This window comes from Dipodomys spectabilis, unplaced genomic scaffold (assembly GCF_019054845.1).
Source record: "Dipodomys spectabilis isolate Male_0828 unplaced genomic scaffold, ASM1905484v1 ptg000002l, whole genome shotgun sequence".
In the NCBI taxonomy this organism is placed as follows: domain Eukaryota; kingdom Metazoa; phylum Chordata; class Mammalia; order Rodentia; family Heteromyidae; genus Dipodomys; species Dipodomys spectabilis.
The window spans coordinates 53,004,613-53,031,007 of record NW_024870679.1 but is presented as its reverse complement, the minus strand read 5'-3'; the positions used below and the strand labels follow the sequence as shown (position 1 = coordinate 53,031,007).

General features: G+C 37.9%; 1 protein-coding gene across 5 annotated transcripts in view; it reads left to right on the top strand.

Annotated features, from left to right (window-relative positions):
• Stil (STIL centriolar assembly protein) overlaps positions 1-26,395 on the top strand; it is a 43,804-nt gene that overhangs the window by 4,708 nt on the left and 12,701 nt on the right. For all 5 annotated transcript variants that reach the window (XM_042676342.1, XM_042676333.1, XM_042676357.1 and 2 more), the window contains 10 exons: positions 2,577-2,689; positions 3,108-3,295; positions 5,319-5,566; positions 7,398-7,481; positions 8,980-9,066; positions 10,953-11,103; positions 13,271-13,380; positions 16,943-17,057; positions 19,232-20,200; positions 23,060-23,216. In XM_042676342.1, coding sequence (XP_042532276.1) covers positions 2,577-2,689; positions 3,108-3,295; positions 5,319-5,566; positions 7,398-7,481; positions 8,980-9,066; positions 10,953-11,103; positions 13,271-13,380; positions 16,943-17,057; positions 19,232-20,200; positions 23,060-23,216 — 2,222 coding nt within the window. The remainder of the gene's footprint in view (positions 1-2,576; positions 2,690-3,107; positions 3,296-5,318; positions 5,567-7,397; positions 7,482-8,979; positions 9,067-10,952; positions 11,104-13,270; positions 13,381-16,942; positions 17,058-19,231; positions 20,201-23,059; positions 23,217-26,395) is intronic.

Genomic DNA, 26,395 nt, shown 5'->3' with positions numbered 1-26,395 from the left:
TCAAAATAAAACCTGAAAGGTTCTCATCATGCTTAAACATGTAGAACATTAGGAAGCTTGAACTGATTTTTTTTTTTTTTTTTTTGAATGGTTGCAGAGATTGAACTTAGGACCTGGGTACTGTCCCTGAGCTCTTTTGCTCAAGGCTAGTGCTCTGCCACTTTGAGCCACAGCTCTACTTCCAGTTTTTCTTTTTCTTTTTTTTTCTTTTGTTGGTCGTGGGGCTTGAACTCTGGGCCTAGGCAGTCCCTGAACTCTTCAGCTCAAGGCGAGTGCTCTATCACTTGAGCCACAGTGCCACTTCCTACTTATGGTTTTTGAGTGGTAAATTGGAGATAAGAGTTTCATGGGAACTTTTTCTGCCCAGGCTGGCTCTGAACCTGGGTCCTTATATCTCAGCTTCCTTGAGTAGCTAGGATTATAGGCATGAGCCACTGAGCTCTACCCATTTTTGAGTAGATTGAACTAGAAGGAATATAAAATATCTGGGTCTTAGACACAGAAGAGAGACATTTAAGACTTAAAGTAATACAAAATAGATCCATTGAGATTTTCTGTATGAAGACTTGCTGAAAGTATTCTATGAAGGATGGAAATAGTAGGAAGGCCTAGAGACAGTTAACAATGAGATGATGCATGGTTTTGTTTGGTCAGTTCTTGGGTTTGAACTGAGGGCCTTAATGTTTGCTGGGCTAGTGCTTTACCACTTGAGCCACACCTGCAGCCTGGAAATGGCTCATAGATTAAACTATGAGATAAGTCACATAGATTTTTGCTACATTGGTTTCAGGTAGTTTAAATGGAGTTAGACAATCTAGAGTGGTAAGTTCAGATTTTACAACTTCTTATTTATATGACCTAAAAGAGGGTCCAAGGTTCAGTAATAATACCCATTTCATAGTATTATTTTTGGGGGGTATGGTGCTGGGGATGGAACCCCTGCTTTTTACCCCACAACTTGCATAAGCAAGTCCTGATTTAAGAATTCTAGATACTGTACCTAAACCATATCCCCGGATTGGGTTTATTAAATATAGAAGTACATATTCAAGCCAGGTGCTGGTGGCTCAAGCCTATACTCCTAGATACTCAGGAGGCTGAGATCTGAGGATCATGGTTCAAAGTCAGCCCAGACAGAAAAGTCCGTGAGACTCTTATCTCCAATTAACCACCAGAAAACCAGAAGTGGTGCTGTGGCTCAAGTGGTAGAGTGCTAGCCTTGAGCTGAAGAGCTCAGGGACAGCACAGGCCCGGAGTTCAAGCCCCACTACCAAAAAGAAAAGAAGTACATACTCCATATATATACATATATATATATATATATGTATGTATATGTATGTGTGTATGTGTTGTGTGAAAGAATATTCATCATAAGTATGCTTCATTTATAAAATAATACCCATGTACATGTCTCCAATTGATTATATAATGTTTTGAATTTTTAATTGATAGTGTATTTTTTTAAATCTCTGTAAGTTCCAAATGCTTCTTTTCAAATGTATGCCTTTTTGTGGTTTCATTGTTGTTGTTGTTCTTGGTGGTGGTGGTGTTGATGGTGATGGAGATGATAATGGCAATGGCGTTAATGGTGAGGTTTGAACTCAGGGGCCTGGGTTCTTTTTTTTTAAGAGGGAGGGGTCCGGTAATGGGGCCTGAACTCTGGGCCCAGGCGCTGTCCCTCATCTCTTCAGCTCAAGGCTAGCGCTCTACCACTTGAGCCACAGCACCACTTCCGGCTTTTTTTCTTTTTGCTTATGTGGTGCTGAGGAATCGAACCCAGGGCCTCATGCATGCAAGGCAAGTGCTCTACCACTGAGCCACCTTCCCAGCCCTGGGTTCTTTCCCTAAGCTCTTTTACTCAAAACTAGTGCTTTACCACTTTGAGCCACAGCTCTACTTCCAGTTTTCTGGTGGTTAATTGGAAATAAGAGTCTCATGGACTTTCCTGCCTGGGCTGGCTTTGAACTGCGATTCTCAGATCTCAGCCTCCTGAGTAACTAGGATTACAGGCGTGAGCCACTTGCACCTGGCTCTTCTTTTTTTTTAGTTTCTTATTTCTTGCACATATTTTGATTATAGTTCTTTAAACATTTAAATTTTTTTTTGTCTTTTCTTTTTTGGTACCGGGGATCAAACCCATGACATTGCACTTGCTAGGCAAGCGCTTTGCCACTGAGCTACATCCCAGCCCTATCTTTAAACATTTTAATCAAGTTTATTTATATTCTTTATGCACTAATGCTGAAGTTCTTAAATAATGTGTAAACATATGGATCTGATTATTACAATCAAACTTTTTTTACGAAAGCAAATGGTCTGCATAGTTTATCAATTCATGCTCTGGTTCCTAAAGTTAGGCAAGTGCCAGGATAATTATTGCTTTGGATGAGCTATTGCCATTCTAGTTTCCAAGTGGCCTTCTTTACTCCTTGCCTTTGACCTTGGGATTTCCTGACAATGATCTTTGTGCACACTGTAAAAGTTATGTGCTATATTCTAGGTGACATTTCATAACATGAATATTTTTTAGAAAATCCAATTCACAACATTCATAAAAGACTAATGTTATTTTTCAGAAATCCAAAACTTATGGTGACTGAAAAGATCATCCGACTTGCTTATCGTCATGCTAAGCAGAATAAAAAAAATACGCCGTGCTTTTTAATTGGTTCTTTCACAGTGGATGAAGGTAGTGTACTTTAAAGAATTACTTCTGTGACCATAATACAATGCATTTTTGTTGATTCAGCCAGCTATTGTATGTGCTTTGTGCTAATTTTCTTTACTATGTACCAAAGATACAAAAATAAGTAAAACTACCCATCACAAACTTCACAATATAGTCAGGTAAAAGAATATAGAAGCAAACTTTGGTTTGGTTTGGTTTTGTTTGGTTAGGTTTTGGTTCTGAGTATTGAACCCAGAATCTTGCTAGGCAAACCCCCTGCCAATTGAGCTACATCCCCAGCTCCAAACCACTTTTCAAAGTACGATTTTATAGTACACTGTTGGAATGAACAAAGGGTTTTGCTAAAATTTTGTCTTGCTTTGTTAATTTATGTTTTTAATTAGCATGCTAAGTAATAGTTATTATTCTTGTTCTTTAGATGAAGAAGGTGTGACATTGGCAGTAGATCGCTTTGATCCTGGGCGAGAAGTGCCTGAATGCTTAGAAAGAACTCCTACTGCTTCTCTTCCTGGGGACTTTTTGGTCAACTGCAAAGTTCGTACTCAAGGACTTTGTTCAAGAGAAGTAGCAGTTCACAATGCAGATGACTTCAGTTCAGCTTTTAAGGTGAAAACTCATTGATAACTTTATTAAATCCACAGAAGAATCATATATAGTAAAAATTATTTTAATAAGTTCATATTTGAGAGGTACTCAGTAATTTTTTTATTGAATTATTGTGGATCTGAAATCCAATATATTAGTTTCTGAAGGTAGAGATCCTAGTATGCATAACATTCCAGAAAAAGAAGCCGTGTGACCAAGACAGGAAAGTTCAAGCTGTACTGAGGGGGTAACTATAAGGGTGTGGAATTGTGTTAGCTCAAGCTGGAATATTAGTTTGGCCAGACTATAGAGAACCTTGAGTATTAGTCTAAGGAATTTGAACTATGTTATAGGGGCCATGTAGCCTTTAAAATTTTCTTTCAGTACGGGGATGAAACACGTAGTTAGGAGGCCAGAAAGTATTCTGCCTCAGGTGGCTAGTCCCCTGGGGTTTGCTTATGTTAGAGACAGTGCTTCCCTTTATAGCCCAGGGCTACCTCATTATAATCTTAATGTCTTTGTGTCTTTGTCTGCAGTGTAGAGGGACTAAGGTGTGAACCACCTTGCTGGGCTCATTAAGGTTTCTGAAAAGAGGAAAATATTATCAAATCAATCAGAAACAGTTAATCTGGTAGAGCAGGCTATCTGAAGTTAGGCTGGTTCAGTAGTGAGATTAGTGTTAAAGAGGATGTGTTAGCCTACAGTAGAATAGTGGCACTAAAACTTTAAATGATACCATGGACATAGTAAATGCTTGGCAAATTGCTGTAACAAGAAAGAAATCAAAAAAGGAAGAGTAGCTGGGCACTGACTCATGCCTGTAATTCTAGCTGCGAAGGAGGCTGAGATGTGAGGATCAAAATTCAGAGCTAGTTGGGGCAAGAAACTTGGTGAGACTCTATCTCCAATAAACCACTCAGAAAACCAGAAGTGGCCCTATGGCTCAAGTGGTAGAGTACTAGCCTTGAGCTGAAGAGCTGAGGGACAGTGCCTAGGCCTAGAGTTCAAGCCCCACAACCAACCAAAAAAAAAAAAAAGAATTGTGAGATTCTCTGAAGCTGAATTCAGAATTTATATCCTTTTTTTCTTATGTGGTTAATATTTATAAGGGATAACATAAGAATTTGAAGTACTAGCTGGATGCTGGTGGCTATAATCCTAACTGCTTAGGAGACTGAGATCAGGAGAATTATAGTTTGAGGCCAGTATAGGCATACACATGACACCTTTTCTCAACCAATAGCTGGGCATAGTAGCATATACTTGTCATCCTAAATACATATGAGGCTGAGATTGAGAGGATCTAGGTTCTGGGTCAACCCAAGCAGAAAAGTTCACAAGATTTTATCTCAGTGTAGGAAGTTAGGCATGGTGATGTGTGTTTGTCATCACAGCTATACAGGAAGCCTAAAATAGATTTCAGATCATAACCTAGGCTTATGCCTGGGCACCAAGTCAGAGTCTATCTCAAAAATAGCCAGTACTAAAAAGGACTGGAGGCAGAGTGCCTACCAAACAAACATGAGGTCCTGAGTTCAAATCCCAATACCACCATAAGGAATTGGAAGTGCTATTAGGACAACTTATTTGGAAGTATGTTTTGGAGCTTGGAACAGAATTCTTAATTTGCCTTCATGTAATAATTCATACAACCATTTCATTGCATGGAAGAAATATCTGACAGAAATCAGAACTAATTTAATTTTGTTAACACAAGACATATGTGTATAGGTACTAGTGTTAAATAACCTTAAAGACATGCACACATGGGCTGGGAAGGTGGCTCAGTGGTAGAGCGCTTGCCTTGCATGCCTGAGGCCCTGGGTTCGATTCCTCAGCACCACATAAGCAGAAAAAAAAAAAAAAAAAAGCTGGAAGTGGCACTGTGGCTCAAGTGGTAGAGCACTAGCCTTGAGCTGAAGAGCTGAGGGACAGCGCCCAGGCCCAGAGTTCAGGCCCCACGACCAAACCAAAAAAACAAACAAACAAAAAAAGACATGCACACATGTCAAATCTAAAATAATTGTATAATATTGATCCTCAGGCCATACAACACCACGTGTGTAGCAAAGATTCCTTGGACTGTGGTAAGCTGCTTTCTCTCAGAGCTCAGATCACTTCCAGAGAGGATTTGGACACTGTGGAGTTTGACTTGCATTGGGCAGCAGTAACTCCAGCAAATAAGTTTAAATGCACACCCGTGAAGCCCATTCCTATTATCCCAACAGCCCTGGCAAGAAACTTGGCTAGTAATCTGAATATTTCTCAAGTTCAAGGTACCTATAAATATGGGTAAGTTTACGTTAATGTAAACTTTTTAAGTTGGTTCCATTGGTGTATTTTTTGAATAATGTAATATGAGACAATTGTGTAACCAGTTTATATATCAGGGATCTGATTATTTGATTAATAACTAGGGGAATGTTTAAAAAAAAAGATTTGTTTTGGTTTTTGTGTGTGTGTGTGCTGCGAAGTGAACCTAGTGTCTCACATATATGTACACACCTACCACTGAACCACAATCCAGCTGATTTCAGAATAAAGTTTTCTTTAACTAGGTAAAATTACTAAAATTGATGGGTTTTCTTAGGTTTTAGGTCATCTTTGCCTTTGTTTTCTTTTTTTAACTACAATCTGACTAATTGAACCTAAGAGAAGCTGAATGTTTCATGTATAATATGCAGAGAAAGGAGATCATTAAAAGTTTGTAATACTCTTACATACCAACTTGCCAGCTACTTGAGGGTGATTTCCTTACATAGCTCCAGTAGAGTCCTCTCCAGCTTGTTATCCCTTAGTTCCTTAGGAAATGTAGTCAAAATGCATGCATTCTAGTTCTCAGCAGGGCTGCTTCCCTGAATCTTCATCTGCTTTATCAATTATCTGTTGAACAATACAAGCACCTTGTGCTTTAAAGTTTAACAAGTAGCAGCTCTGGCATTCACTACCTTTCTGGCTTCCTGTCCCACTGACTCCGCCTCAGTTCCTGTTAAGTCTCACGAGGCCTGAGAAGTGCTCGCCAAGGTACACTCAACTCCAAGTCTTATCCTTTAAAAGAGGATGAAAAAAAGAAAAGAATTTCTCCCTGTAGTAGCAAGCAACTCTCATTTTCAATCCCAGAATCTGAGCAGAGTGGTAGTTGCTAGTTAGAGGAACACAAAAGAAATAATTTTGTATTCCATAATCAGGGAATGGTCAAAGACCTGATATTCAAAAAAGTATTTGAAAGAACACTTAATTCTTTTGGAATAATGAAGTGCTTTTTAACTGGGAATTTTTTTATTATTAACGTGAACCACAAAATTAGTTTCCCTTTGTACCTATGCAGCAGAAAATTTCCTTTCTTTGAATTATTGATCTGTAGCCCTTGGGCATGCCAATGTACAGTATTGTACCCCATCCAGATTTTTCATATACTTAAAACCTACTGTCAATTGTTATAACTAAGTATAAATATAGTATATTGTCCTTTTGGGAAAATAAGTGTTGGGTTTTCTTATCATACCCTTTGGGAGAAGTTGGAGGAATATGGCACATAAATACTTGGTTAATACTTCTCCTAACTCAGGCACTTTCAGTGTGAAGTCTTGGCAAATTACCTAGATGCTAAAACACTTCCTGGAGCAAAAAATTCAGTTTTCCCCATGTAACCTAATTAGTTCTGATACTGCCTACTTTGATGTTTACACTCAGGTTAAAGTAAGTTGTAAGTAAAATTAAGGAATAAAACGTTTTTAAAAGTATATCTTTAATGATCATTTTAATAGATAGTATAGGAAGTAATGTTCTGGCTCAAAGTGGTAGAATGCTAGCCTTGAGCGAAAGAACTCAGTGACAGTGTCCAGGCCCTAAGTTTGAGCCCCATTACTGACAAAAACAAAAAAACAAACCCAAAACCTATTAATAGGTAGGTAGAATTTTAAATTAAATCTCTTTAATCCTTTCTTACTAGAATCCTCTGTTAGAGTTAAGTGCGTTGAATTCTTCTTTGTGTTTACATGTATCTGAGACTACTCTTTTGAATTATATCCCCTACCTAAATTATACTCCATTTCTGACATTACCTCTTCAAGGTCAAAAATACATAGCTAAAATTATTTTTACTTAAATATCTTCTGTTTAGGTATCTTACCATGGATGAAACCCGAAAATTGTTACTTTTACTGGAATCAGATCCCAAGGTTTGTTCTCTACCACTAGTGGGAATGTAAGTACTATATTGTTCATGAAAGCCTTTTTAGCCAAATGTAGGATTATAGGCATGAGGCAGCTTTCTTATTTTAATAGGGATTTTGAATCAGCTAAAATAAGATTTTGACCCAGATTTAGAATGAACTCCTATATGTAAAACAGACAAAACTAAATCCTTATCGTTGAAGTTAAAGTCTTAGAACCTGCATTATTCTGACATTACCTCTTGTCTTATAAGTAGTTACACTGAAGAGCCCAGTAGTCAAAATAATGCTACTTAAAATGTACTGCAGGCAATCTTGCAGAAATTTCCATTAGCTTTCTTTTTAGTTAGTGGCTAATGGCATTTAGACATATTATTCAAGAATTTATATTTATTCAGTATTTATTTAGTGTTTTCCACATGCTTAACATTATTGCTTGGTATTATGTTTTGTTTGAAGCTCCTTCTCAAGGAATTTATAATCAAAAGTGAAATGATAAAATATTCACATAGAAAAATAAATGATCAAGTTACTGTGAAGTGAGCACTGTAGAAAATGAACACTGTTAGTATTTGTAATAGAGCAATAATGGACATTTTCTTATAGACAATAAACTTGAGCTGGACCTTGCATAGATTGGATTGACAGGAAAGGGAATCCATGTTAGGAAATGGCATTACAAAGCTAATGAAAATGGATATGGGTTCGCTACACTGTGAAATCTGTTAGTAGTCTTGTGCTGTAGTTCTGGTATTATCCGTGGCTTATTGATTACTAAGTAAACATTAAGACCCTCTTGTATTTCAGGCCATCTCTGTATGTTACAGCATTGAATCATATCTACAACTCAGGCTCCTCTAGTTCCCAATCTTTACAGTCCAAGCTAATTCATTCTGGCATTCTACTCTCACCTCTGCACCATTTTCTCTTTTACATCTCAGGTGGAAGAGGATAGAGAGAAAGAAACACATACTTGTTTTTTCTGTATGTAGATACTATTTATTTATATTGATACTATACTAGATGTCTATAGGTTATCCCTCTAATGCTGATAGATTCCTTATTTGAGAGGACTTTTCAATATATTGCTGGCAAATATCAAAGATCTTCCAATACATAATGAGAAATACCTAATCTAAAATGTTCATCTTTAAATGACTATATTGTTTTGTTTTGTGTTCATTATTTTGAGGAAAGATCTCAAACTCTTCCTGCCTGAGCTCCTAGTGCTTAGATTACAAGTGTATGTCACCATATCCAACTTTTTTTTTTTTTTTTTTTTTTGGGTCCAGTAGTGGGGCCTGAACTCTGGGTCTGGGCGCTGTCCATGAGCTCTTCAGCTCAAGGCTAGCGCTCTACCACTTTAGCCACAGCGCCACTTCCGGCTTTTTTTTTTTTCTGCTTATGTGGTGCTGAGGAATCAAACCCAGGGCCTCATGCATGCAAGGCAAGCGCTCTACCACTGAGCCACCTTCCCAGCCCACCATATCCAACTTTACCATAGATTTTAATTTCCATTTTTTCTTTTAGTTGGCTGTCTGGAATTATACACATCTATAGTCCTCAGGTATGGGCTTGCTGTTTGAGATATGTATTCAATTCTTCTATTCAAGAAAGGCAAGTAATATTATTTTATTACGTATTTTATTTTTGTCTTTACCCATTTATCTTATATTGGTTTCACTTAAAATTTATATAATATTTTTATTTATTTATTATTTATTTTCCCTGCTGGGAGCTCACATAAAAAGGCTTGTACATGTGAGGCAAGCACTTTACCTCTGAGTTACATCCCCAGGCCATAAATCATTTTTTCTGTCTTACTTAGAAAAGATTTTCCTATTTTAGAAGTATTACTGAGTAAAGTATCTTTTGTATTTTTTTTATATTTTCTTCAAATACTTTTTTTAATATTGGTACTGGAGCTTGAACTCAGTGCCTTCTTGTTCAGTTTTTTCTGCTCATGGCTGGTGCTGTACAATTTGAGTCATTTCTCTAGTTCAGCATTTTGCTGGTTAATTGGAAATAAAGTCTCTTGGACTTTTCTGCCCAGGTTGGCTTCCAACCTTGATCCTTAGATCTCAACCTCCTTCATTTCTAGGGTTACAGACATATGCTACTAAGGCCAGCTTAGAGTCTTAATGTAGAATTCAGGCTGTCCTGGAGGTTGGCCTCAAACTCAAGATCCTCCTGCCTCAGTTCCTGAGTGCTAGAATTATAGGTTTGTGCCACCATGCCTGGTGCTATAGCTGGTTTCGTAGTTAGATTTTTTTACATTTTATTTCATCTTTTGCAAAATAGTTTTATTTTTCAGGACAGTGGTACATGCCTATAATCCCAGCATTTGGGAGACAGAGGATTTTAACTTTAAGGATAGTTTTGGCTACATACATGGTTCTAGCCCAGCCTTGATTAGGTTACAAGATCTTAAAACAAATAAAATGGTTAAATGTTCCAGGCAGCCAGTGGCTCACACCTGTAATCCTAGCTACTCAGGAGGTTGAGATCTAAGAATCACAGCCAGCCAGGGTAGGAAACTCTGTGAGACTCTTACATCCAATTAACTACCAAAAAATGAGAAGTGAATCTATGGTAGAATACTAGCTGTGAATGAAAGAGCTTAGGGACAGTGCCCAGGTCCTGAGTTCAAGCCCCACAACTGATTAAAAAAAAAAAGTTAAGTGTTACTTACTGATAAAACCAAGACAAGGTAAATGTTATTGATTCTTTGCTATGATTTAGTATAGTTTTATCATTAATATTGATTTTGTTGTAAGTTACTATTGACAGTAAATGTTCAGTAAAATGAATTTTGAAGCACTCTATCTCTCATTCTGTGTTCAGTCTGAAGCATGAGACAATATTTTTTTTTATTTTTGTGTTGATACTCAGGGAAATGTTTTAAGATGAGATGGTCTTGGTATGTTGTTCAATTGGGTCTTCAACTTATTAGCTTACATGATCTTCTGCCTCAGCCTCCCATGTAGGCATTGACTGCAGATGTGTGCTACCATGCCTGAATTCTGGAAGTACTTCCACTAAATAGGAGAGTGAAGAGTGTCTTTTTCACTTTCCATTTTATACATTCCTATACATTTTACATAATGAAATGCATTTTTTAAATTAAAAAGGGGGCTGGGAAGGTGGCTCAGTGGTAGAGTGCTTGCCTTGTATGCATGAGGCCCTGGATTCAATTCCTCAGCACCACGTAAGCAGAAAAGGCTGGAAGTGGTGCTATGGCTCAAGTGGTAGAGCGCTAGCCTTGAGCTGAAGAGCTGAGGGACAGGGCCCAGGCACAGAGTTCAGGCCCCATGACTGACAAAAAAATAAGTAAATAAAAAATAAATTAAAAAGAAAACATAGACTTGCTTTCCAGTTTTCTTCCAAAACTTATACTGTTTATTTGATCTATTTGGAGACTTACATAGGAGTTATTTCAGTATAATCTTGCTATCTTCATTAAGTTTTAAAGTTCTAACATTTAAACAATATTTTTTATGCAGGGTTTTTTCAGAATCTGGACATTTTGTCATAGTTCTTTATTCGTTGACACATAAGGAACCTGAGTTTTATGAATGCCTCCCATGCGATGGAAGGACCTCTGACCTTCAATTTCACTTACTATCCAGCAAGGAAACATTACGTGTTTTCAATGTAAGTGACCTACGTCTCCAATATATTATGACTATTATGGGTTACATTTGGACTGTTGAAATTCATTGTCCTTTATCCTTAAAAATATTAATTTAAATTGTTAAGCTTTACTTATTTATTGAATAGTAGATTTATTTACTTATGGCTAGTTTTTCTTTAGTAGATCTTAGGCCATAGACTAAAGGTTATCACAGAATAACTTATCCATGTTATTCTGAAATCTTTGAAAATTATATATAGTTTATAGTTGTATCAATTTCTGCTCCTGAGGATCTCATGATTTTGGTGTTTTCTTTCTCATAACTATATTATCTTTTTGAATAGTATGTAAAATTTTTCACACTTCAAAGTCAGTATTTATACAGTATAATTCAAAGAATCTAAATAAGTTGTTGCTTTATCTAATAAAATATATAAAATTGTGTCCATAATGACCACAGAAAAAGTACATCTTTGAAACTAGAAATATCTAAATTTAAAGATAACTTCTTTTTTTTTGACAAGGGGCAGTCTTACTACCTTGTACTTCTGCCTCAGCCTAGAGCAGTACTAGTATTCATGCTACTACTTCTAGCTTAAAGATTACTTTTATGTGCCAGTCCAGGGCTTAGACTCAGGGCCTAGGCACTGTCTCTGACTTTTTTTGCTCAAGGCTGGTGCTCTGTCTACCACTTGAGCCACAACTCTGCTTTTAGCTTTTCAGTGGTTAAGTGAAGATAAGAATGGGGCTGGGAAGATGGCTCAGTGGTAGAGTGCTTGCCTTGCATGTATGAGGCCTTGGGTTCAATTCCTTAGCACCACATAAACAAAGAAACAAAAAAAAAAAAAACAGAAGTAGCACCGTGGCTCAAGTGGTAGAGTGCTAGCCTTGAGCTGAAGAGCTGAGGGACAGCGCCCAGGCCCAGAGCTCAGGCCCCATAACTGACAAAAAAAAAGAAGATAAGAGTGTCATGGACTTGGTTGGAACCACGATCCTCAGATCTCAGCCTCCTAAGCAGCTAAAATTACAGACATGAGCCCCTGGTACCCAAATCTTAAAGATCACTTTTTTTTTTTTTTTTGGTCAGTCATAGGGCTTGAACTCCTAGGCCTGGGTATGTCCCTGAGCTCTGAACTCTTTTGCTCAAAATTGATGCTCTACCACTGTGAGCCACAGCACCATTTCCAGTTTTCTGGTGGTTAATTGAAAATCAAAGTCTTAGGGCCTTTTCTGTTCTGGTTGGCTTCAAACTGCAATCCTCAGATCTCAGCCTCCTGAGTAGCTAGAATTATAGGCAGGAGCCACCAGTGCCTGGCTAAATACTATTTTTTAAGATTATTATTTTTTAAGATTATTATTATTTAATAAAATTATATCTTAGATGTTATACCAATAAGAAAAATACACCTCTTATTATAAAAACACTAACTGCTTCTAAAAAAACTTGTGTTTCCACTCAGATCTTTTTTTTTTTTGGGGGGGGGGGGGCGGGGGTCCGGTAGTGGGACCTGAACTCTGGGCCTGGGCACTGTCCCTCAGCTTTTCAGCTCAAGGCTAGCGCTCTAGCACTTGAGCCACAGTGCCACTTCCAGCTTTTTTCTTTTTGCTTATGTGGTGCTGAGGAATTGAACCTAGGACCTCATGCATGCAAGGCAAGCGCTCTACCACTGAGCCATCTTCCCAGCTCCACCAGCTCCATCCACCCAGATCTTATCTTAACATTTTTCTTTTTTTTTTTTTTTTTAATGTTTTATTTTTTTTTTGCTTATGTGGTGCTGAGGAATCGAACCCAGGGCCTCTGGAATGTAAGGCAAGCGCTCTACCACTGAGCCACCTTCCCAGCCCCATCTTAACATTTTTCTTGAGTTCCTTTATTGGTTACATTTGTTCAGGAATAAAATTTTAATTTTAATCATCTTAAATGACAATTATTTCTATTTTTGAGACATCATTTATCATTTCGTTCTTTAGATGGTATCTTTATACTTGTCAAATTTATTGAATCCTTAGTCAGGTGATTAAGTTTTTACTTAAAATTCAGGGAAGTGGACATTTTCTAAAAGAGGTTACAGTTACAGAAATTAGAAGTACCCTCCTTCATGCTTCAGAGCTACTTTTCGTCTAACTATAGTTTCTTGGTATTTTAATTTACATGAGATCTCAAAGTATGACTTAACTTCATTTCAGAATGTTGAGCCTTCTGACAGAAATCCAATCCATTTCGAACTGAGTGCTGAAAGCCAAGATGTAGAAACAGAGTTTTTCAGCAAGATTTCCAAGGGTATTTCCATTAAAAGGTAAAAAAAAATTACTCTTTATTATAATGTGTACTTTTTTTTCTTTTAAATGTACTCATTGGTAGTGAAATAGCTCTCTATTTCTGCTAAAACTGTTTATAAATCTATGACCCTGGGGGTAACACTTCAAAAAGAAATATACTCATTACCTTACTTACATAACTATAACCCTTCTGTACATCACCTTTACAATAAAATAGACATTTTAAAAAAACGGTAAAAAAAAAATAAATCTATGACCCTAAGTGCCTTTGCTTTAAATGAATGTTTTTTAATCCACCGTGTTGTTGGTGGCAGTTTTGATGAAATGACAACTCTGATATTGTCTTCATGTGAGTTGATTTATTGTACAAGAAAGCCAAAAGGTATTAGTCAAGAAATTACCTGGAGCCGGGTGCCAGTGGCTCACACCTGTAATCCTAGCTCTCAGGAGGCTGAGATCTGAGGATCGCGGTTCAAAGCCAGCCCGGGCAGGAAAGTCCGTGAAACTTATCTCCAATTAACCACTAGAAAACCAGAAGTGGCTCTGTAGCTCAAGTGGTAGAGTGCTAGCTTGAGCTAAAGAGCTGAAGGACAGTGCTCGGGCCCAGAGTTCAAGCCCCATGACGGACAAAAAAGAAAAAGAAATTACCTGGCTTAAGAAGTACCTCTCTGGGGCTGGGAAGGTGGCTCAGTGGTAGAGCACTTGCCTTGCATGCCTGAGGCCCTGGGTTCGATTCTTCAGCACCACATAAGCAAAAAGAAAAAAGCCGGAAGTGGCACTGTGTCTCAAGTGGTAGAGCACTAGCCATGAGCTGAAGAGCTGAGGGACAGTGCCCAGGCCTAGAGTTCATGCCCCACGACCGGACCCAAAAAAAAAAGAAGTATCTCTCTTGCCAGGCACTGGTGGCTTATCACCCATAATACTACTACAGAGGCTAAGGTTTCAAAGCCACCCCAGGTGGGTAGGCTAGGAGACTCTTATCCCCCATTAATCACAATGGAGCTGTGGCTCTAGTGGTAGAGTACTAACCCTGAGCACAAAAACTCAACAATAGTTTCTAGGCCCTGAGTTCTAGCACCAAAAAAAAAAAGAAAAAGAAAAAAAGAAAAGAAATACTTTTTTTTTTTTTTTTAAATTTAGTGTCTTTTCTTTGTTTTTTCCTTTCTTGTAGTTTTAATCATGGGTCTATCAGATAAACCACCATAAAAATAACTCCTTTACCTAAAAAAGAACAAGTTTGTTTAGAAACTTTTAAATGACATACATTTGGAGAATCTTAAATAAGGTCTTGTGACTTTTGGGTCATTATAGTCATTATAGTCTACCTTTGTGGTAAAGAAGGTACTCATTCATATTACTAAAGCTTCACCAGAGTAACAGAAGTAGTAGGATTGTAGGTAGAGTCATATATTTATTTTAAGGAATTGGCTCCTGTAAATTTGGGAGATTTGGCAAGTCCAAAATCTGCAAGGTTGGCTAGCAGGCTGAAGACTCAAGGAAAAGTTATATTTTGAGAATAAAGGCCATCTGCTTGCAAAATTCCCTATCCCCTCAGAGAAGTTATTGGTTTTCTTTTAAGATGTTCAATTGATTGAATGACACTTATCCATATTATAAAGAATAAAGCTTTACTCAGAGTTTCCTGATTTAAACGTTAGTCTCATAAAAAATATTTCCATGGAGACATTTCATGTAGTGTTTGACTAATGTCTGGGTACTGTGTTCTAGCCCTATAGTATTTAGAACCCATGTTCATTCTACTGGGTTATAGAAATAAATTTCAGTCAATTCAAAGGTTTTTTTTTTTAACCCCTTTTCTGCTAGAGTTATGTGTAATGTGGAGGGGACTAACAGTATTACCAGAACTGATGAGAAGAATGATAGAATTCTCATCCATCTGCTGACACGTTTGCATCTCTGTCTTTCAGAGGTTTGTGCAGGTTACTGTTATAACCCTATTCAGATCATTGGCTTTCTGTGTCATGGCCATGATGCACTGAGCACATGAGATACTACTCTATATTTTCCCTGTCCTTCTCGTACCTTGTAGAACTGATGCAGACCCGATCCATCTGCTTCAATATACCACACACACCTTCTCATTGCTTCATTGCACTACCCTATACAGGAAGATTTTTGTGTCTCTAGAGAAAACCAAGATTTGGTCTACAAATCTCTACTGTCAGAGATTTAAATCTGCTTTGAGATTTCTTGTTGTTCTAGAAGGACAACTTCTAGGAAGAATTCAACTTGTATGAAATAAGATGCTTTCTTAGAGCCTCATTAATTCTGTTTTCTTAGTTTACTTTTGGTTTATCTTTTCCTTGCAGCATCTTATTGACACTTCATCTAACTTAGGATGCACAGAAACATCACATTTTAGAAATCTTAAACTCTAATTTCAGGGGTGTGTGTGTGTGTGTGTGTGTTATGGAGGGAGGGGTGTGTGTGTGTGGTGTGTGTGTGTGGGGTGTGTGTGTGTGGTGTGTGTGTGTGTGGTGTGTGTGTGTGTGTGTGTGTGTGTTATGGAGGGGCTTGAACCCCAGGACTATGTTTACTGTCCGTGTGTGTGTGTGTGTGTGTGTGTGTGTGTGTGTGTGTGTGTTATGGAGGGAGGGGTGTGTGTGTGTGTGTGTGTGTGTGTGTGGTGTGTGTGTTATGGAGGGAGGGGTGTGTGTGTGTTTGTGTGTGTTATGGAGGGAGGGGTGTGTGTGTATGTGGTGTGTGTGTGTGTGTGGTATGGAGGGGCTTGAACCCCAGGACTATGTTTACTGTCCCTGAGCTTTTTTGTTCAAGGCTAGGGCTTTACCACTTGAACCACAGCTCCATTTCCTAATTTCAGCTTTTGACATTTATATAACACTCAACATTTTTCTTTTTTGCAGTGCTAGGGATTGATCCTGGGTCTTGCATTTGTTATGCAAGTGCTATTCCGTTGAGTTACATCTCCAGGCCTGTCAAAAATTTTCAGCTGCAGCCTACCATTTATGATACAGTGACTAAATTGGAGGTGATGCCTCTGTGTCTGAGTATTTTCCCACTACACATATAAGTATATAGGAAAATGTAATTCTTTAGTGGCACAGTCAATGTTTAATATAGTATATTTAATATAGTAAGTATACATGTCTATCCCCACATTATAAGCTTTTTATAGTAAGTACCACGTCTTCTTTCTATATTCCTCAGTGTGGTCAGCCAGAAGGGTCTCAGTGACTGTTGATTTATTCTCACATTAAAGATTAAGCTTATCACAATTAGGCAAAAGATAATAGGTAAGCAGGAGTTGGAGTAGATTAGCTTTCCTGATAAACTTATGTTGACCTAAAAAATAATCTGTGCCTTTAGGTACGAAACTAGACGTTCAAAATACTACTGATTAAAGGACGTTATTCAGTTTCAAAAAGGAAGAAAGAAAATTTTGTTTTGCTCTGTTTTGTTTTTGGAAATAGAGTCTTGTCATGTATTCCAGGGTACTCACAATTTTGCTGCTTCTGTCTCTTGAGTGCTGGGGGACTATAGGTATGTGTGACTATGTTCAGCTTGAACATTTTCCTTTTTTCTTCTTCTATTCTTTAGGTCTTCCCAAAAATTACCTCCTGGGAAAATACCAATAAATGATCATGACTCTGGTGTTGAAGATGAAGATTTTTCTCCAAGACCAATTCCTAGTCCTCATCCAGTGAGTCAGAAGGTATCACTGATCCTCTAATGAATTACTTTTGTGGTGAGAGGCCTGAAAGTCTCTTCATGTTATAGCAGTAATACTACTAAAACTTACTTAACTTTCATTCTAAAGCCGGGCACTGGTGGCTCACGCCTGTAATTCTATCTACCCAGGAGGCTGAGATCTGAGGATCATAGTTCAAAGCCAGCCCAGGCAGGAAAGGACATGAGACTCTTATCTCCATTAAACCATCAGGAAACCAGAAGTGGCACTGTAGCTGAAGTGGTAGAGTGCTTGCCTTGAGCTGAAGTGCTGAGGGACAGCTCCCAGGCCCAGAGTTCAGAACCCACAACCTACCAACCTAAATAAATAAATAAATAAATAAATAAAATATATCATTATTCTAGCTATTTGGATCTATATACAAGGGTACATTCCTTAGATACATATAATTATTATTTCTAGAGAAAACTAAGGCATAGATTTATTTCCCTGTCCAAAATCACGTAACTGGTGAGTAGTGAACCTGAGATTCTGATTAGTGTGATTTTGTTTTAGAATCTTTTATCTATACTATTACCAAAGCCACCTGACATTAATTTTATTACTATTTTCTGAGGAAACATCTACTTGTATTCAGATGTGAGTTGCTAATAACCACTGTTGTATTTTTTCAATTACTGCAAACCAGTGGGTTATTTTAGAATTGTTGTTTATCTTAACTGAACTGGTTATCTTTTTAGAAGAAAAATGAATGGAAGGCTGAGTGTATACACACTTGAGGTACATCCCTCTAATCCTACTTACTCAGGAGATGAAGATCAAGAGGATTGCCATTCCAGGCCAGCCCGGGCAAAAACTTAAGACCTCATCTCAACCAACAAACCAGATATGTGTGTTTATGGTTCCAATTTCTCATGAGTAGGTAGGAAGATTGAGGCCAGAGGCTGGTCTTGGCCAAAAATGGGAGATCGTGTTCAAAAAATAACTGAAGCAGAGCAAAAAAAAAATAGTTGGGGCACAGCTAAAATTGATAGAGTACATGAGACCCTGAGTTCAAACTCTATTACTTCCAAAGAAAAGGAATAGGAAACCAGGGCCAGTTTCTCATGCCTATATTCCTATCTACTAAGGAGACTGAAATCTGAGGATTACAGTTCAAAACCAGCCTGGGTAGGAAAGTTCATGAGACTCATCTCCAGTTAATTATCACAAAAAAACAAAGTAGCTCAAATGGTAGAGCACCAGCCTTGAACAAAAAAGCTCAGGGACAGCAGGGATAGCATCCAGGCCCCAAGTTCAAGCCTTAGTACCAGCAAACTCACATATAAAATAACAATTTTTAAAAATTAATATGACGGTGAAGCAAATTTCCATTCATTTTAGTTGATATTAGAAGAAATGACTAACTTCACTTAGTAGAAAAATATTCTAAATCATTTTCTGAAGAATCCCTGGTTATTTGAGTTGCATCAACATTTGGATCTAGATCTGTTGGAATATTCTACATGAAATAATTATTTTTGGCAGAGTAAGGGTAAAAACTTACATAAAACAGCTTCCTATATTGCACTCTGCGATTTAAACAATGTCAATTAATGTTCTATTGAAGAAATCCCTCCTCCTTTTTTTTGAATATCAATAAGTAGGGAAGGGAAGAGTCAGCAAGTATTACCAAAAAACAAAGATTTGAAAATGGGAAAGGAAATACTGAGATACAGCAAAATCAATTATGAAATAAAATACCCCCATAGCTGGGATCATGAAAGCCCATAGAGACTTTAGTCTTCTTCAGGGAAAGGACAGCTAGGTACACACTTTCCCACCTTCCCTCCCCATAAATTCAAGATTTTTCACAAAGCTTTGGCTTAGGGGTCAATCTCACTATTAAGTAAATCTGGGAAATTACTAGGTTTGGATTTGTTTGCTTTTTATGGTACTAGGATTTGCTTGCTCAGCTAGTGCTCTGCTACTTGAGCCACTCTACAACCTGGCATTTGCTGGTTATGTTGGAGATGGAGTTGCATGGATTCTTCTGCCCCATTTGGTCCCAAACCATGATCCTCTAGATCTCACCATCCTGAGTACTTAGGACTAGTAATGAATAATTTTTTAACGAAGTAGAATATTTGGGAAATACTGGCCTAAGAAAGTAAAGTATGTATATTTCTCTAAAATTTTCTTCTTTTCCCCTTTTGTAGATTTCTAAGATCCAACCATCAGTTCCTGAACTTTCTCTTGTGTTGGATGGCAATTACATAGAGTCAAATCACCTGTCTAATCCACTGAAAATGCCAAACACTGAAAATCTTCCCTTGCTGGTGAACCACTCTGAACACTTGAAGCCATTGCAACCTGAGCTTTATGATGAGAAACATAGCCCAGAAGTTGAAGCTGGAGAGCCTTCGTTGAAAGGGATTCCCAATCAGTTAAACGAGGGCATTGCTTGTTTGAGACATTGCCAAGTAAGAGACTCATCTCCCTATATGAAAGGAAACCCCTATTTCAGGAACAACAGTACCAAACCATCTTCTCACACTGTGCTACCTCCTGATATATCTGAGAAGCTTCAAGCAGTTTCTGCTGGGAATAAACAAAAAGAAGACTATCCCGGAAGAGCATCCACATTTAATTCTAGGCAGTCTTCTCTTGCCCCACAGTCTCACCCACACAATTTTATGTTCTCACCACCTAATTCAGGAAGACCAATGGAACTTCAGATACCTTCTCCCTCCCTACCATCTTTCTATCCCACAAATGTTTGCAGTTGCTGTCAGCATCATGGCCATGTTCAGTACAGTACAATCAATTCTTGGCAAGGAATAAATACAGCAGGATCTATTCAAGACCTCCAGTCTGCAGCCCTTCAAAAGCATTCTTTATTTCACCCAACTGGAGGCCCAGCTCTGTACCACAATGCAGTCTATTCTTCAAGTAGTCCTATCACCTCAAGACCTCAAGGAAGCATGGGCATTTGTTCTCCTCACAACAATGTAGAACCATCTCCAGTGGCAGGACCTCCACATGCTGACTCATGTAACCCACAGCCTTGTCCAGTATGCATGCACACACCCAAGACTGGTTCGGATAATGGAATGATGGGGCTATCACCAGATGCATATCGGTTTGTCACAGAGCAAGACAGACAGCTGAGACTACTTCAGGCCCAGGTTTGCCTGGAACTTTCTGTTTTGTCAAATTCTTAGAATTGATGTGATTTCTTTTCTTTTTTTGTCAGTAGTGGTACTTGAACTCTGGGCCTAGGTACTGTACCTCAGCCCTTCAGGTCAAGGCTAGCAATCTACCACTTGAGCCACAGCACCATTTCCTGTTTTTCTGGTGGTTTAGTGGAGATCAGAGTCTCACAGACTTTCCTGCCCGAGCTGGCTTTCAACCACAATCCTCAGATTTCACCCTCCTGAGTAGCTAGGATTATAGGCGTGAGCCACTGGCACCCCACTTGAAGTGATTTCTTAAAAAACTAAAACTTGCAGTGACTATATTTCATAGAATTACATATCAGAGCATAGAACTGCAGAATATCAGAAGGTAGAAAGACTTTAAAAACTGAAATCTGGTTCTTATTTTACCAATAAATAAAATGAGGATTTCAGAGAATAATTTACCTCATGCCACTTTTCTATGCATATTAAAACTAGAAAGCATATTAAGACTAGAAAGCAAGACTTCTTTTTCTTTATCTGTACATACCCTAACCTATAAAATCATTTGCTTTTATTGCTTATGTAATTTGCTAAACCCTTATATATGACTAAATGCAAATGCTAACATAGCTCTAGTTTGACAACCCTTTAGTATTCATACTAACTCTTAGTCCACTGCACCTTAAATAATCCAGAACCTCTCCATGTGTGTAGTAGATTTGTTTCATTTGCTTGGTTCTGAAATGTTTTCTTTCTTTGAGGCTTTTAGTGTCTTAATATGTCTTTGCTGGGCATTTTTGGCTGTTTTAGTCTTTTCTTTTTCTTTCCTCATTAGAATCTTTCCTCTGTATATTATCCCAAACCAGTGGAAATAATTTGAAATGTATTCTCCATATTTTTTCCATGATCCTCTAACTGTACAAATACATGTGCAATATTCATAAATAGTATACCCAATTCATCTCTTTCAATATTCTCCTTCATTATCACATATTACGTTTTACTTAAAGCTTACAATGGTTAATTAGCTTATCCAAAATGTAGCAGCGTAAGATTTAGACGTACATTTTCGTAACACCAAAATCTGTACTACAAAATACTATAAATACATGTTATATTGATTTTATGTGTATTTCTACTGACCATAATATATTGATAGTACTTACATTAATCTAAAAATAATGAGAAGTTAAGTATAATAATATCATTAATAGGAAGTAGAAGATAACAGTATGTAAAAAGGGTGGCTTTAGTATATATCCAAAAGAAATGAAAAAATATATCCACACAAAACCTTATATATAAATGTCCATAGCAACATTTTTCACATGAGCCCAAACTGTAAACAACATAGTTGTCAATCAGCTGATGAATGGATAAATACAATGTGATATATCCATACAATGGAATTTTTAGCTATTAAAAGTACAGATAAGGCCAAGTGCTGGTGGCTCACGCCTGTAATCCTAGCTACGCAGGAGGCTGAGATCTGAGGATCACAGTACAAAGCCAGCCTGGGCAGGAAAGTTCGAGAGACTCTTATCTCCAGTAAACCACTAGAAAACCAGAAGTGGCACTGTGGCTCCAGTGGTAGAGCACTCGCTTTGAGCTGAAGAGTGCAGGGACAGCGCCCAAGCCCAGAGTTCAAGTCCCACGACCGACAATAAAAAAGAAAGTAGGTAATCTATGACATAGTTAAACCTTTGAAAGTGTTAGTCTGATTGAAAAAGCCAGCCACATGGTTCTATTTAAATAAAATATCCAGAATAGGCAAATTCATAGAGGTAGGTAGGTAAGTGGAAGCTAGGTCCTGGGGAGAAGGATAATGAGGAGTGAGTGCTTCATGGGTAATAGAGTCTTTGAAGTTTGATATAAGTATTCTGGAATTATTTGTGGTGACGATGGTTGCGCATTTCGTGAATGTAATAAGAACTACTGAATTAGCAATGGGTATGTAACATATCTCAATTATAAAAGAAGAGTGGGAGACTTTGACGTTTGAATCTAAGTTTTGCTACTGTTCTGTTAGTTATGTATGCTACCTGAACAAGTAACTTTGAGTACCTCTTGTTTTCTTATCTTTGTAATAGCAATACACTCTTCATGGAATTATAAAAAAACAAAAATCATTCATGAAAGCTTGTGGAAGCTGGGCACCGGTGGCTCACACCTGTAATCCTAGCTACTCAGGAGGCTGGGATCTGAGGATTAAAGTTTGAAGCCAGTCCAGGCAGAAAAGTCCCTGTGACACTTTTATCTCCAGTTAACTGCTCAAAAGCTGGAAGTGGAGCCATAGCTCAAAGTGGTAGATCACTAGCCTTGAGTAAAAACTCATGGACAGCACCACCTAGACTGGAGCCCCACGACTGACACCCCCCCCCCCCCCAAAAAAAAAATAGCTTGTGGTATAGTGTCTTACAAACAAGAAACAACTCAGTAATTATTAGCTATTGTTTATTAATACTTCTAGTTTCAGCATAGCCATATATGGGCAGTTCCAATTAACCTTTATAAAAACAATCTGTAGTGTTCAGCCTTTGGTATGCAGAGTCTGAGTTTACTCCATTCTTACTTGCTTTATAGGGCAGTAGGAATGTCAATTTGAAATATTGGCATTTACACTTTTCTACATAAATGACAATCTTTATACTTCACTTTTTAATTTATACTTGACTTTAAGTGCTTCTTAATAACTAATGATAATGGCTCTCTATATTGAAGTTTCATGGTATGATCTAATTGTAATGTGATAAAATAGCTAAAAGTGTGTTCTTTATAACTTGTCACTTTGTAATTTGTTGTTAAACTCTGCTATCAATTTTGTTGACCACTTCATTGTTAAAAGCATGTTTGTGATTGATACAGATTCAGCGTTTATTGGAAGCACAGTCTCTGAAGGCTGGCTCTTCTAAGACAGCTGCTGGTGAAGATGCAAGACAAGTCGAGCTGGTATCCATGGAAACACCCTCTGACTCACCTGGCATAAACTTGAGAAAAAGTGTAAGCATTGCTGTGAGCACAGGTAATGTTTGTTTGTTTGTTTGTTTTTAATTCATTGGTTTACAATACAGTAGATCTAAAACAGAGCTGATAAGAGTGTAACTTGTTTTAAATGTGTAAGTGTGTAATTCTTTTTCTTTCTTTCTTTTTTTTGGTCCTGGGGCTTGAATTCTCGGCCTGGGCACTGACCCTGAGCTTCTTTTGCTCAAGGCTAGTGCTGTACTAGTTGAGCCACAGCTCTGCTTCTGGCTTTTTCTGTGATTAATTGGAGATAAGAGTCTCACAGACTTGCCTGCCCAGGCTTTGAACTGGGATGTTCAGATCTCAGCCACCTGAGTAGCTAGGATTACAGGTGTGAGCCTCCAGCACTTGGCTGTAATTTTCTTCTTGATTTGTTTTTGTTTGTTTATTGGAGGGTGCAGGTCCTGAGGCTTGAACTCAGGGATTGGGCACTATCCCTGAGGTTCTTTTGCTGAAGGCAAAAGCCACAGCTTTTCTTCCTTGTAATTTTATTCTTTATTAAATAAATTTGCACCTGAAAGCAGACACAAAACTTTATCACATGACATATAGTTGGGCTTTATTACTTTCCTGGGTTGAACAGAGTTCTAATAAGAGAAACGTCTGTGGTTTGAAGGATGAAGGAAAGGTTTCATCTCCATATTGTTAGTGAGTCTGGATCTTGAAAGAAATTGAGGAATCGTAAGACAGGCTCACTAAGAAGACACAGGGCTCTTAGCTGTAGCTATGGTAGGGCTAAGAATGGAAAGGAGGGCCAAGTGTGTGGTTCACAGCTGTATCCCAAGCTACTCAGAAGACATAGATGAGGGGTCTTGGTTCAAGGCAGCCCGTGCAAAAGTTCATGAGAGTCTTATCTGCTAAACAAAAGCAAAAGAACTGGGGGCATCGCTGAAGTAAGTGATGGAGTGTTTGCCTAGCAAGTGAAGGCACTGAGTTCAATTCCAGTACCACCAAAAAAAGTGAGGAGTGGAGGTGAGGAGAAAAGAGCAGGGAATTTGAAATAGTATACAGATGAGTATTTCATGTTTGTAAATATGCTTTTTCTTGAGTCTGGCTTCACTGCTTTATATTTTAAAATGTGACTGACAGAAAAGAGAAGGAGAGGAGGAAAGGAATTAGGAGAAGAATTAGGAGGAAAAATCATGTAGTATAAAAGGCCATGTAAGCCACTGATAAGATTTGATAACTAATTGGATGAAGCAATTGAAGATTGAGAACTGAAAAATTATTCTGGCAGAACACAATGTGATGGCCTAGATTGGATCCTGAAAAAGGAAAAGGTCATTAGTTGAAAAATTGATGGAATCCAAATAAAGCTTGGAGTTTTAATTTGATAGTAATGTACCAATGTTAGCTTCTTAATTTTGGCAAATATAGATATTGGTAATATGTTAACAACAGGAAGAGGCACTATGGCTTAAGTGGTAGAGCACTAACCTTGAGCTGAAGTGCAGAGGGACAGTACCCAGGTCCAGAGTTCAAGCCCCATGACCAACCAAAAAAAAAGATGTTAACAACAAGGAAAATTAGGTTAGGGTGTACAGGAACTTTATTCTTTATTGTAAGTCTAGAATTATTCCAAAATTAAGTTGACTAATGCTAGTAGCGTTAAAAAGAAGTTAGAGAAGTACAGAAGAGAATATGGAGATCAATTTTAAAAATCCAGAGACTGGGCTACTATGGGAAATGTCATTATTCTTAAAAGTCATGAAATGGAGTGTGAGATGATTGATAAAGGACTGGCAGAAACAACAAATGATGAATTGAAGTGACAGAATAAGCTTTGTTTTTATCTGAGTACTCAGTGCCTGATGCTTTCCCTTATTGGCTGGAATTCTCATCAACGGAGCCACACCTCTAACCCCCAGAATAAACATTTAAGAGAGAATATAAGAACAAAAATTTCTACTGGTCTTGAACCTACTTGTTTCCTAAGCTATTATATTGAGGGGAGCAACAAGGGAGAGATGCCTATTTTTAAGTCACGGGTACTATTTAGTATTAGTGAAAATTCTTTGACTGTAAATAACATAGGACATTAGGAAAAGAGTACAGCTAGAAATTATGCTACCAGTAGGACTCTACTTGGCTTTTTCACCCATTTTTATCTGTAATCTGGCTTCACTGCTATATATTTTAAAATGTGGCAGACCTAGAGTTTGCATGTTAGATTACCACTGGTTTAGTGGAAAGGATATTGAGAAACAGGAATTTATCTGTTAGAGTCCCATCTTTGTTCATTGCAAAGGCAACAGTTCTTAGGGAAACTATGCCTGCATGCATTTGTGTTTTGGAGAGGTAGTATTACAGGAACTTGTGGGTACTGTGAGCTAAGTAAACATACAAAAAGTGGAGTATTTTTCTGTGTGCCATTAAAAAAAATTTTTTTGGGGGGGGGTCCAGTTGTGGGGCCTGAACTCTGGGTCTGTGCACTGTCCCTCAGCTCTTCAGCTCAAGGCTAGTGCTCTACCACTTGAGCCACAGTGCCACTTCCGGCTTTTTTCTTTTTGCTTATGTGGTACTGAGGAATCAAGCCCAGGGTCTCAGGCATGCAAGGCAAGCGCTCTACCACTGAGCCACCTTCCCAGACCACCCATTAAAAATTTTTTAATTCTGTGTTTACTGTATTAAACTTTCTCATACATGTCCATCACGAGACTATAAGATTTTGAGATCTGGATTCTGGCTTACTCATACACCAAAGGTGTTGACTCATGTTTGAATGATATTCTGAGATTGAGGACAAGGTTTCAAACAAATACAGAGTTTAAAAATTTGAAAATGTTGTCTATTAACATTCAGAGTTGTTCATATAAAAATTATTTTTTTATTTGTTCAGATTTCTTTTGGTGCTAGTCCCTAGGCTTGAACTCAGGGCCCAGAGCTCTTTCTTGGCTTTCTTGCTAGTCTAGCATTTTGTTGGTTAGTGGAGATAGAGTCTTTTGGATTTTACTGCTGGGGCCAGCTTCAAAACTCAATCTTCCAGGTCTCACCTTCCTGAATAGCTAGGATTATAGGCATAATTCAGTAGCATCCCAGTAAAAATTAATAGTTACTTGAAATAATGTTTATTAGAGAAGTACATCAGTTCTACATATTCTTGTCTCCATAAATGTATGTATCTGTATGTATATATACAAAGAAAGTCAGGAATAGTAGGCAGGACCAATGTAACTTTTC